A 12,473-nucleotide genomic window follows, 5' to 3' on the forward strand; every position below is an offset into this window, starting at 1 on the left:
ATACATGGATTGATTAGATTATAAAATTTTATTAAACACAAAATACAAAAAAAATTAAAAAAGAAAATCTTTTCACAAAAATAAATTACAAATAACAGCATGACCAAATCCTAAAAGACATCTACAATAGAAAATAAAATTAAGAGACACAAAAACTGACAAAATAACTATTTTAAAAACGAGATAAATATAAAAGATAAAGACAGAATAGGACGATAAAAAAAAAATATTGGACGATCAAGGGACACAAAAATCCATTGAAATGATGTAGGTATTTGAATTTTTCTTTAGCCATAAAATATCAGCATCAGCATTGATCCATGACTTGATAATACACATTTTCAGTAACAACAATCTGCTTTTTAATATTTAATGAAAGCCGAATTAAAGGGGGCTTCTTCCTGGATGTTTTCATGCTCCTTATCTGCAGGGACTCACAGCGACTACCCAGCCGACGTTAAATCCGGTGTTTTGCGAACGGAGTCCGGTGAGCCGCCCGCGTATCGAGGTTAGATCCAGCTGTTGCACTTGCGCGCATCGTTACCTTTAAGATGCTCCGGGGATAAAGCCTTGTTTTACTAAACCCGACACCATTTTAGCAGCTAACAGTTCGGCGCGGCAGGCAGAAGACGGTCCAGATCGGTGGCCCCGAGTGTGTTTCCCATCAGCAGCGGAGGGTTTTTCTTTCTACGGAGCGAAGCGTTGGAATTAACGGCCGAGCTGATTCCATAAATGTCGGATTTCATTATTTGTCGGCCTACCGAGAAGTGGCGGCGGCGGCGGGGGCGAGAGGGACGCCGCGGCGGGAGACGAGCCGAGACCGGGTCCGCTAGGAGGGAGCACACACCGAATACTTTCCCTTTAAAGCGGAGAGGGACAGAGGGGGTGAAGAAGAGATAAAAAAAGAAAAGGAAGAAAGGCGGAGAGGGAGGGAGGGCGTGAGAGGGAGCCAATTTAAAAAAAAGAGAAAGATGTCATCCCGTCGATGGAAACGCCGAGGCGGAGCCGTGGACAGCGGCCGACCGGGAGCGCTCTAGAGTGGGGACGGGCCGTACGCAACGCCGAGGCTTGGATCTCGACCCTGCGGCCTTTTCGGAGCTATCGCAAATAAAAGCGTCCTGAAGTGCTGCTTCTCCTCTTCTGCATTAAATAATCTCTATTTTGCATGCGGGTTTTATTACAGTAGACAAATTAACATTAAAAGGTACCATTAAACCATCAAGCATGATTCCGACCATTCTGTCGCATTTTCAGCAGCCTCCTGCGTGTTTACGCTCTCATTAGTTCAGCAGCTAATCTCTGGATTTAATAACTCATTAACAGCTGCGACACACAGGCCGCACATTCTGCTTTCATAGCCGCACTTGGAGCGTCTCCTCCCGGGCTCCGTCGTCTCCTCCTTCCGCCCCTCCTGGTGCTCCTGGTTCTCCCCCAGCCTCAGGATGGACACCTCCTGGAGCAATTTCCTCTTTCAGGTGAGCCCCGAGTGAAGCCGGGGGTTGTTCTGGAGGTGGGAGGAGGTCGGGGTGGGTGGAGGGTGTCCGGGGTTACCGGGGGTGGAGGAGGTCACAGCGGGGTCACTGCTCCCTCCACACCTGCCTGAACCCCAACACCTGTCTGCAGGTAAACCCTCACCTGCAAGTAACCCCCCAAATTACTCATCTCCATGACAACATTTGATTTGTAGTGAATTTGAATTTGGTTTATTTTTGTGTAGAAATGACAAACAAGCAAATAAAAGAATGCTGGCAATGTTATTGGCAAATATGAAGTATTTCTACGATTATTTTTATATTTTTACTGAATATTCTATTTAAAAAAAATCAACCATTTATATGCCTTGAAATGTTTGGCAGAATTTTCTCAATATGCGGCTTGTAACCTGATAGTTTATAACATGTTCTAGAGGGGTTTAATGCTATAAACTAAAAACAGCTGATGTTCTCTACACTGTAAAAAAAAAATCTTTACAGTTTTAACTATTTTGTTAAACAATTTTTAATTTTTTTCCTGTTTTATCTAGTAAATCACAGAAATGTATTTTTTACATGTTAATTTACATTTTTTACAGTGTAATTTACATGTTTACAGCAAAACTGCAAACAGTGTCATCAAAAGTCTGTTTTTACAAATAATAATGTGTTCTTTTACAATGCTTAACCATAAAATTGCAGCTTTTACTGCCTGTTAAATCAGTTAAAAATTAAATATTTTACAGATATTTGCCGTTATTGGAAATAAAAAATATATTTTTATTCTTTTTCTGTTTTGTTAAATTACATATGAGTAAATAGTAAAATGACACAATTTTGTATGTATATGACCAAGCATTTCAATATTTTCAAATATTTGCTGCTATTTTAATTTAAAAATATATTTTTACAGATTTTCTCTATTTTCCTGAATTGCAGATAAACAGTATAATGACACAGTTTTACTGCATGTAAATGAGCACAAATATTTGTTTCATTTGAATTAAAAGTAGATATTTTTTACAAATTTTCCATGTTTCGTTAACTTACAAATAAATAAACAGTAAAATGACAGCTTTTCGTGTATTTGAATCAGCAGAAATATCTTAATTTTACAGATATTTGGTGTTATTTTAAATAAAAAATATGTATATTAAGGACTAAAAAATGGTAAAATGTTTTTCTTAACTCTTATTTAGCAGATTTCCAGAGGATAATATTGAGTAAAATCACAGAAAAAGTATGAATTTACACATTAAAAATGCATAAAATCATTTAAAAAATTAAATATCTCCATAAATGTAACTCCCACAGACATGAAAATTGGCGAGGACACGAGACTTGCCAGATAATTATAATGTCAGTAAAAATTGCAGTATTTTTTTCTAAAATGTAGTACAAGTACCTCTAATATGTCCTGTGTGTTATTAACCTATTCAGTGTTGATCCATATCTTGTTTTTCTCTAACAGACGCCGTCGGCTCAGAACCAGCCGGAGACGCAGCTTCAGTCAGAGCTGCTGCCAGATCTGACCGGTGCCGCTCAGAGTCCTCCGGCTGAACACATCGTAGCGCCGCCGTCCACCGTCGACACCGCCGCCCTGAGTGAGGAGCCACTGCCGGGTGAGAGACAGAAACCCTGACCACACAGAACCCAATGTCACCTTTAAGATGACTGTAAATCAGAAGATCTTATCTATAAAGCAATTCTTTAATTACTGCAGTTATCTGAAGTTTTATCAATTCAGCTATAAACTTACACAACACAAAGTGGATGATTTTCTGTTTTCCTGTAGTTTTTTTCCACCACAGAATAAACAATTATACCACAAATATCAAATCTAGAACTAAAAGAAAATGTTGTTGTTGACTTTTGATTGTTAGAGCTGCAAAATATCGACTAAATGCTGTTTAAAACCAGAATTACAAACATTTATTTAATGGAAAATTGCCATTTTTTTCTTTGGATGTTTCGCTGTGTTTTGGCCTCCATACTTGATGATTATAAAAGCAATATTTTCTCCACTTTGTTTTAAAAAAAAATGAGATTTGTACATTTCCAGAATTTTTTAATTGCAGCAATTAAAATACTTTTTATTTTCACAAAGTCACAAAAACACTGATTCTATTAGATGTGAAGTGACAAGAATGATTAAGATTTTTTTAATCAGTGTTTTTATGTTATTTTTGCTTCTTTTCATGTCTTTTTTGTATCATTTTTGCTTCTTTTTGTGGAGAAAAGGGTGTTTAATCTTCCTTACTAATCGGATTTGTTTTGTTTTTAAGTGTATTATAATATTTTATATTTATTATAAAACTTAATTTCACAAGTCTTTTTTTCCTTAAGTATTGTGTTGCTTTTTAGTATTTTATATTTATTTTCTCATTTTGGATTTTGATCTTATAAGTTATGTTTCTTTTTTATTTACAAAGCTATTAATTTTTTTTTAAATTTGTATTCATTTTATTTCATGAACTCACTTTTCTCCACAAAAAGAAGCAAAAATGATACAAAAAGGCACAAAAACAAGCAAAAAAAATCCCACAAAAACACTGATTATCTATTAGATGTGGGTCCACAGTGAGGAAAATTGTGACAGGAATCTGCGTTTTTGTGTTATTTTTGCTTCTTTTCATGTCCTCTTGTAAAATTTTTGCTTCTTTTTGTGGGAAAAAGTGACTTTATTCTTACCTACTAATCAGATTTTTTTGTTTTTATGTATATTGTAGTTATTTTATTCAGTTCAACACATTTTGCCCTCCGTATTCACAGCACCTAACTGGACGTTTATCTGTGTGAATTAATTTAAAGTGAGGTGTAACTGTAATGTGTCCTCCTCAGTGAAACCTCTGACCAAGCCGACCCGTCCAGCCCACATCTGCGCCACCTGCAACAAGGAGTTCAAGAACAGCTACAACCTGCGGCGGCACCAGTCGGTCCACACCGGCATCAAGATGAAGGACCGGGCGGCGCGGGAGAAGGAGGACGGGTCGAAGGTGGCTCGTCTGGAGAAGCAGACGGTGCCGCTGTCCCTCCTCCACCTCACCCTCCCACCGCAGCCTCCCCCACAGCCCACTGCCGACGTCGCCGCCCTCCCCCTCCCCCAGCCGGGTCAGCTGACCAACCAGGAGGGCCAGCCGGTGTCCGTGTCCATCGCCCCGGCAACCGTCACCATGGCTGCGCCGCCTCAGCCCATCCAGGCGGCCGTTGTCGTCGTTGGGTCCATGGAGCAGGTGCGTAATCCGGGAGCCGAGCCAGAGGGCAGAACTCAGAGGTTCTGTTTGTCCGCAAGCACCAAGTCGTACTGAAGTCCCGTTTTAACCCACTGGTGGTTCAGTTTCAGTCTGAAGTCCCGCATCTCCATGGGAACAGAACAACATGAGGACAGAGAGAGAACTCAGAGTGACACAGAGAGACAAAAACAACACAGAAAGATGCAGAAATAGCACAAAAGTGGCAACAATAATGGATTTTTAAAAAATGACCCAAAGACACAAAAGAGAAGATAAAAACAAAACGGTAAATATAACACAAAGAGACAAAAAGTGGTAGCCTAGCCGCGCTAGACCCAGCTCCTAAGACACAAGGGTCTAGGAACGCTCGACAGGGAGGGAGGCGGGCTAAAAGGTTGTCTTTCAAATCACTCTGCGGCAATTGGGTAGGTATACAACCAATCAGTGCAACGAATAGGCTGACGGAGTTCCTAGAGCGCCGGATTGTGGCTAAGTCCCATTAGCTTCCCAACCAGAGGAGCCAACTGGTATATTAAGGATTTGCCATATCCCGTTGGCATAAGTCCAAATACGTCTTTCTTCTCAATGAAACACTTCAGTGCCGTCCTTTGTTTATCTTTCAAGTTGAATTTTAGCTTCAAATCTTTAAGGGCTGTGGCCAAAGCCGAGTCGAAAGATAACTGTTTATTGTGCGCCGGTTGTTTCTGTCAGAATCGTCACGCCTCTGTCGTCATTTAGTTACGCCCGCCTTCTGACTCTACACTTCATGGTGATTGGTCCGGCCAGTTTTAGGAGCATCCAACCTCGAGCCTTATGGAGGGTAACTCGACCCACCCTGGCAGAGAATTAAATTCGTTGCCGTGGGTTGTCTAGCGTGGCTAGGCTAAAAAAGTGGATGATCCACCACTGTTTCTGTCAAATGCGTCAGCCTCGGTCCACCAGGCTTTATGTAGGCTTTATGTAGTTTGAGCCACTTGATCCCAGGTGTGGCTCAATCAGCTGACGACCCTCAGCACCTGAACAGGCACACCTGGTGTCCAAGTGGAGGGTCGTCACAGTTTGAATTAATATTTTAACTGTGACATATTTTGGTACATTTGGACGTCACTCTTCTTCCTCTGCACCGACAGAATCCAAACCCCGCCCCCATCGCCAACACCAACCAGGTGAGGAAGAACCACGCCTGCGAGGCCTGTGGGAAGGCCTTCAGAGACGTCTACCACCTGAACCGACATCGGCTGTCGCACTCGGACGAGAAGCCCTACTCCTGCCCCATCTGCCAGCAGCGCTTCAAGAGGAAAGACCGGATGAGCTACCACGTCCGCTCGCACCAGGGTGGCGTCGAGAAGCCCTACGTCTGCCCGCACTGTGCCAAGGCCTTCTCCAGGTACCAACTAACGAATCTGGAAGTACTGATGACAATTTCTGTAACATTTCAAGCAAGAGTGCCCATTTTATTTCCAGATTTTACATTTTTAAGGTAACAATAAAAGAAAAGTTTGAGCCAGCGATCGACAGATCATTGAGGCCGATATTTGTCATTGTTTCGTCATTGGTATCATTATTTTTATTTACAGGTTATCGCAAAAATTTGCTTAAATTAACAGCTTCATTGGCTGTCTTGCTCAATGTCCCGCCCACAACTCTGTCTGATTGACTGCTATGTGTCACGGGTGACAGCCAATCACTGAAGGCCATTGTTTACACAGAGAGACAGAGAATTAACATCCTTCTGAAGTCAGACTGACTTAAATACTCTGTTCTAACTGACAAAATCATCTCTCTAGCAGAGAAACAAGCTGCAGAAATTGAACCAGGATGTTAGCTGCTACAATGGCTAATGCTACGCTAACGGCTAGCACTGAAGTTGGGAGGCAGCTAAAGATTAACCTGAAACAGAATTTAAAAAAAAAACAATAACTAATAATGCTTTAAGATCTGGACCCTAATGGGAAATAAAAATGACTGAATAAAAAAGATTAGGAAAATGTAGAACAGAGGGTGACAAACTGGTATTGATCTCAATCAATCGATTGATCAAGCATTATAGCATCACACTCAAATGTCATCGCTCCTATTTCTATTGCACATATTGAGTTTTAATTATTGTTATTAATGAAGTAATCTAGTTAAGAATGATGGGTTCCTCCTATAATATGCTGTTAATAAAATTCACATCACTTCACGTCATGATTCTGCTACCACCATGCTTCAGAGTGGGGATGGTGTGTTTTCACATTTACATGAAAAAGTCTTTATTATGAATTCTTGTTAACAAAGTCAAATTAAATTGACAATGATTCAACATTAGAAATGTTTTTTAAATGTCTGTCAGCTCCGGATATCAGTTATCAGCCTTTTGCGATTATCAGTAATCAATATCGGCGTCGATTGATCCCTAGTTTGCTTCACGCTCAGCTTGTTTTTGTAGTTGATCAGAGTCTTCCATCAGATTCTCTGTGATTCACTGTGAGGCTAAAACCTTCATCAGGGCTCCAGACGTCCTGCATTTAGCAGCTTTAACTCCTGAATATTCACCTCCTTTCTTTTCAACAGGACAAAGGTTTTTGTTTTGTGGATTAGTGGTGGGCGGATCGATCCAAATATCGGTAATATCAGCGTTGGTATTGATGCTGAACGATACCACTATAAAGATATCAATACTTGAATGTAAAAATGCATCTTAAAAGAGCATTTCCTATTTCAGTAACAGAAGTATTGCACAAATATTGACCAAACTGTCAAAAATGGGCACTGTATAAGGAGCTTATCCCTCACTTTGTGATTCATCTACAACCCAGATTCTACCTTGATGTACAGAAAACCTACCCAGGAATTAGTCTGATTCTTAGACCCTGTGAGGGTTTACAGCCCCATCTTCATTCCAGATCTGGACCATATACAGCTACTACCCTTTGTTATAAACCTACAGACTACTGAAAAACTTAGTCTGGGGTATCGGTATCGATGATGCTGGCCCTGTATTTACTTGGTATCGGATCAAATACTAAATCTTGCATTATCAAACACCACTGTTGTGGATTCTTACAGTGAAAAGAGTTTTAAAAGCATCAGATGTCGTGTTCTGCCTAGTTTGACTGCTTTTGTTTTGGTGTCTTCAGACCGGATCACCTGAACAGTCACGTCCGACAGGTTCACTCCACAGAGAGACCCTTCAAGTGCACAGTAAGCAGAATGAAAGATTGAAATATGACTATATTATAACATTATTTTGTCCCAGAATGAAAGATATCTGTAGATGATCCTGGTATCTTCTGTGTGAAAATGATCCTTTCATTGTTCTAATCAACCACCTATCACACATGCTGATATGAGCCTTGAAAGTTTACCCAGAATGCACCTTTCCCCCCGAAACTTGTCCAGAATGACTGAAAAATTGTGCAAAATGACTCAAAAGATGTCCAAAATAACCCCAATACTCAACGAAAATGATCAGAAATGCCTCCTAAATTACTCAAAATGACAAAATTTCTCCAAAATGACTCAAAATTGTCAAAAGTGATCAAAATGTGTGCAAAAATGCTCCTTTCATTGTCTATAACCTGTTCTGACCAACCACCTATCACACATACTGATATAAGCCTTGAAGGTTTACCCAGAATGCACTTTTTAAAGTTTTCTCTGGTGAATGATCAGAAAACAGAAACACATCCAAGGTACCAATGGTTGTTTCTATGACTTCTATAATTATTTCATACATATTAAACTGTTCAAACTGTGATACATCCCATAATACTGATGATCAAAGTTGGTTATAGAGAAAATGAACAAAAAACAGATTTAATGTTTAGACTGTGACACTTGGATGGAAGTAAAACTGATTTAATTGGTTATTTTGAGTGCTGTTTTTTGTTGTTTTGTTTCGCTTTGTCATTTTTTGTCGCTTTTCTATCATTTTGAGTCAGTTTTGTGTTGCTTTGTTTGTCTTTAGGACAGTTTTCTCTCATAATGCTCTTTTTGTTTGTGGTTTTTGTAATTTTTTTTTAAATCTCTTTTTCTGTTTTATGTGTTGTTTCTCTTGCTTTGTTTCTGCTTTTTATGTCTATATTTAGGCATTTTGTGTCATGTTTTTCTTGTTTTACATTTCATTTTTGTCGTAGAGTGTGTCGTCTTGATACTTTAATGTGTCTTTGGGACAGTTTTTGTCTTTTTGTGACATGAAGCTCTGATACATCACATAATAATAATACTGATGCTCAAAGTTGCTGATAGAGAAAATGAATAAAAACAGGTTTAGTTTTTAGATTGGATGGATGTAAAACGGATATTTTTGGTCATTTTGCATTTTGTTTTGCTAATTTTGTGTCGTATTTTTCTTGTTTTGTGTCATTTAATGTCATGTTTTGATCGTTTTCAGGCAGTTTTATCTCTTTGTGACATGAAACTATGATACATCCCATAATACTGATGCTCAAAGCTGGTTATAGAGAAAATGATTGTGAGGAGGTCGGATGGTTTGCTGATTGATTCTTGCTTTTACTGAATTCTTTTCTAAACACTTCCTGCAGACGTGCACGTCAGCTTTCGCCACTCGGGATCGTCTTCGAGCTCACCTGATTCGCCACGAGGAGAAGGTTCCGTGTCACATCTGCGGGAAGCTGCTGTCAGCCGCTTACATCACCGACCACATGAGAGTCCACAACCAATCACAGCACCACGCCTGCCACCTCTGCAACCGCAGTAAGAAACATTCACAACACGAGTCGGCACAGATCCTGTGTCTGTTTACACTGAACCTCCATGGAAACAGAACGAATTCCGATGATTTTCAGCTCATATTTGGATCGTTTTCGTCATTTGTTTATTTACTATAAGTGACGTGAAGCTTAAACTAAACTGTTGATCATTCTTTTGTCCAGTCTGAACCTCTGACCCGAGTGTTTGTGTTCAGGCTTCACCACGCTCACCTACCTGCGGGTCCACGCCCAGAAGCACCACGGTCAGGAGTGGAAGGAGAGCGGTGGGGCTCGGGGCGGGTTCGGCGGGACCGGTGCCGGCGGCGTGCTGCTCTGTCAGCTCTGCGGCGTCCAGTGTAAGACGGCCACGCAGCTGCAGGGTCACATGGGCACCCACGCCAACCAGGGCGACCCGGGGCCCGACCCGACTAGCGCCGGGCCCGTCGGCACCACCAGCGTGGCCGTCACTGTGTCCAGCGCCAGCACAGTGGGACTGCTGGTTACTGACTGCTCCAGTATTGCCCCCCAGCCACACAGCTAGCTGGGAGGGTCGGGGATCCGGGGAGGGACGGGTGGGACCAGGAGGGACCAGGGAGACAACAAAAAGACGTGGAGGACGGAACTGAGCAGCTGGTCCAGGTATGTGCATCCAGATTGCACTGTTTTAGATTTAACCCTTTATGTCCCTCTTTTCTTCACTGCGTTTCATTTTTCAGTCTAAAGTCCTGCACCTCCATGGACACAGAACAACCATGAAAAAGGACAGAGAACTCCGCTTACACTTGGAAAGACATGGAGAGAGAAATCTATTACAGACACAAAATGATCCCAAATTACACAAAAGATCCAAAACTTACACAAAAACATCCAGAAAATTGCACATAAAGATCCAAAACTGACTGAAAAACTTCCAAAATATTGCACAAAAAGATCCAAAACGGACACAAAAGATCCAAAAATTACACAAAAAGGTCCAAAATTGATGCAAAAAATCCCCAAATCACTCAAAAAACCTAAACATTCCACAAAAAGATCCAAAACTGACACAAAAAATCCAAAAGTGACAAAAGATCCAAAAATTGCAGAGAAAGATCCATAAATTACACAAATTATCCAAAACTGACATAAAAATATCCAAAAATTACACAAATTATCTAAAACTGACACAAAAATATCCAAAATTAACACAAGATTCAAATGGAATTCAACCATTGCAATAATAATTGACAAAATTGGCACAAAAAAAACACAAAAACATGCACAAATGTGATGTGATCTGTGGCTGACTTTCCATCCTAACTGTATGAATCTCATCGGATCGAGATTTTAAATGATAAATAACCTAAAAACGAGTCTGGAACATCAGATTAACTTTAAAACATCATTACAACCTGTTGTGGAACATTATCTGTCCTGAGATTGTAATATTACTGTTGGTTGTTGGTGAATAAAGTTCTTCTGTTTATATTTTGCAGATATTTTGTGCCACAGCTGGACCTCGGTCAGGAGAAGCCGCCTGGACGTTTGGTTTCATGTTTTGTTCTGATCAACAGACTTTCTGTATAAACTGTACGAGTTGAGGAGGGACGATGACGAAACCTCCGTTTGTTCCTGAAGGAGGGAAATTAATGTGTATTTTTATTATTCTTCTGGCTTAGCGACTAGCTGTCATCATTTCATGGTTTTTATTTCCAGCACAGCCGCTCATGATTTTGTAAAGCTGTTTTTATATCCCATGATATCCGTGTTTGTTTCTGACAAGAACCTCAGTGACTTACAGTGAATATAAATGCTTTTTACTCCCCTGGAAGTTTTTCACTTTTATTGCTTTTCAACTTGGAATTTGTCAATTTAATTTGTCTTTACTGACAAGAATTTATATTAAAAAAAAGATTCTTTCATGTCAAAATGACAACAGGCTTCTACAAAGTAATGTCAGTTAATTAAAAATATAAAATATGTGATGATGCCACCACCGTGCTTTACATCATGATGCTGCCACCACCATGCATCAGAGTGTGTTTTCACATTTACATGACAACGTTTTTATTGTAAAATCTTGTCAAGAAAGCCAAAATAAACTGACAATGATCCAATGTTAGAAACCAATAAAATGGGAAAACTTCCAGGAGGATTAATACTTTATATTGCCACTTAATATCAGATTCTTCTCTAATTTATTTCCAAACAGCGTAAGGTTTGTCGGATCCTTCACAGGACGACAGAGAGTGTTTCTGATGGGCCATCGTGTACATACACTTTTATAAAGCTGACGAAGAACTAGTTTGTATATATTCCCCATGAACATTGAATGTGCATAATTATGCTTCATATGATCTCTGTTCTTACTCTGGATGCTGATTTGTAACTTTAAAAATTGCCATGTAATTTGTAGCTACCTTGGTGACACATTTTCTGTGGCTGTGCATATTGATTGTACTTGATGCATAGTGCATAGCGCCTCGTTACTGTATTAAAAGGCAGTAAAATGCATGTGTGGATTCAAGTTCAACTGATCTTCACGGGTTCTTTCATAAAGCGAGCTCAGAAAAGTCTGGATTAAAGTCCAAAACATGACAGAGAAATCAGTGAAGTTTACACAATCAGGCTAATTTGATTAAAGTTCAACAAGCTGAGATATTATTCTGCAGCAAAATGATTCAAATGTAAGAAAACATTTCAGAAACATTTTTTTTTTTAAAAAGGTTGCAAGAAACTGCTGGTTTACTGAATACAAGTAAAAATAATAAGCTTAATATTTAGACAGCACTTTACAAACTTAGACTGAACAAAAAAAGACATTTTTTTAAAAAATATGGCAGCAAAATGCCAGAAGTCAAAAGTGGTGGAGTACTGTAACTGGTGAAAATAGCAAATAGCAAATATCTGTAAAATACTGATGTTTTTGCTCATTTAAATACAGTAAAAATCGGTTAATTTTATGGTCACATGTAAAAGAATTGCCATATGTTCAAATAGTTTTTTGCTTTTTTTTTCACAGATAACAGGTAAGTTAATAATTTTCTGTGATTTTAGTAGATATGATCTGTAATTTAACAAAACAGCAAAAA

General features: G+C 39.5%; 1 protein-coding gene across 1 annotated transcript; it reads left to right on the top strand.

Moving 5' to 3' along the window:
- Positions 1-422: 422 nt before the first annotated feature.
- LOC110955097 (myc-associated zinc finger protein) lies at positions 423-11,895 on the top strand. Its single transcript, XM_022199952.2, has 8 exons — positions 423-1,475; positions 2,944-3,094; positions 4,314-4,705; positions 5,836-6,092; positions 7,828-7,891; positions 9,235-9,406; positions 9,618-10,041; positions 10,878-11,895. Exons 1-7 carry the CDS (start codon positions 1,443-1,445, stop codon positions 9,941-9,943), a joined length of 1,395 nt encoding a protein of 464 aa, XP_022055644.1. The 5' UTR covers positions 423-1,442; the 3' UTR covers positions 9,944-10,041; positions 10,878-11,895.
- Positions 11,896-12,473: the final 578 nt, after the last annotated feature.

Source organism: Acanthochromis polyacanthus, chromosome 21 (genome assembly GCF_021347895.1).
Source record: "Acanthochromis polyacanthus isolate Apoly-LR-REF ecotype Palm Island chromosome 21, KAUST_Apoly_ChrSc, whole genome shotgun sequence".
In the NCBI taxonomy this organism is placed as follows: Eukaryota; Metazoa; Chordata; class Actinopteri; family Pomacentridae; genus Acanthochromis; species Acanthochromis polyacanthus.

Excerpts from the sequence above, each read along its gene's own strand:
- LOC110955097 (XM_022199952.2), top strand. The coding sequence starts at position 1,443 with ATGGACACCTCCTGGAGCAATTTCCTCTTTCAG. Across the intron at positions 1,476-2,943 it reads GGAGCAATTTCCTCTTTCAG|ACGCCGTCGGCTCAGAACCA; the intron begins GTGAGCCCCGAG and ends TTTCTCTAACAG. Across the intron at positions 3,095-4,313 it reads GAGTGAGGAGCCACTGCCGG|TGAAACCTCTGACCAAGCCG; the intron begins GTGAGAGACAGA and ends TGTCCTCCTCAG.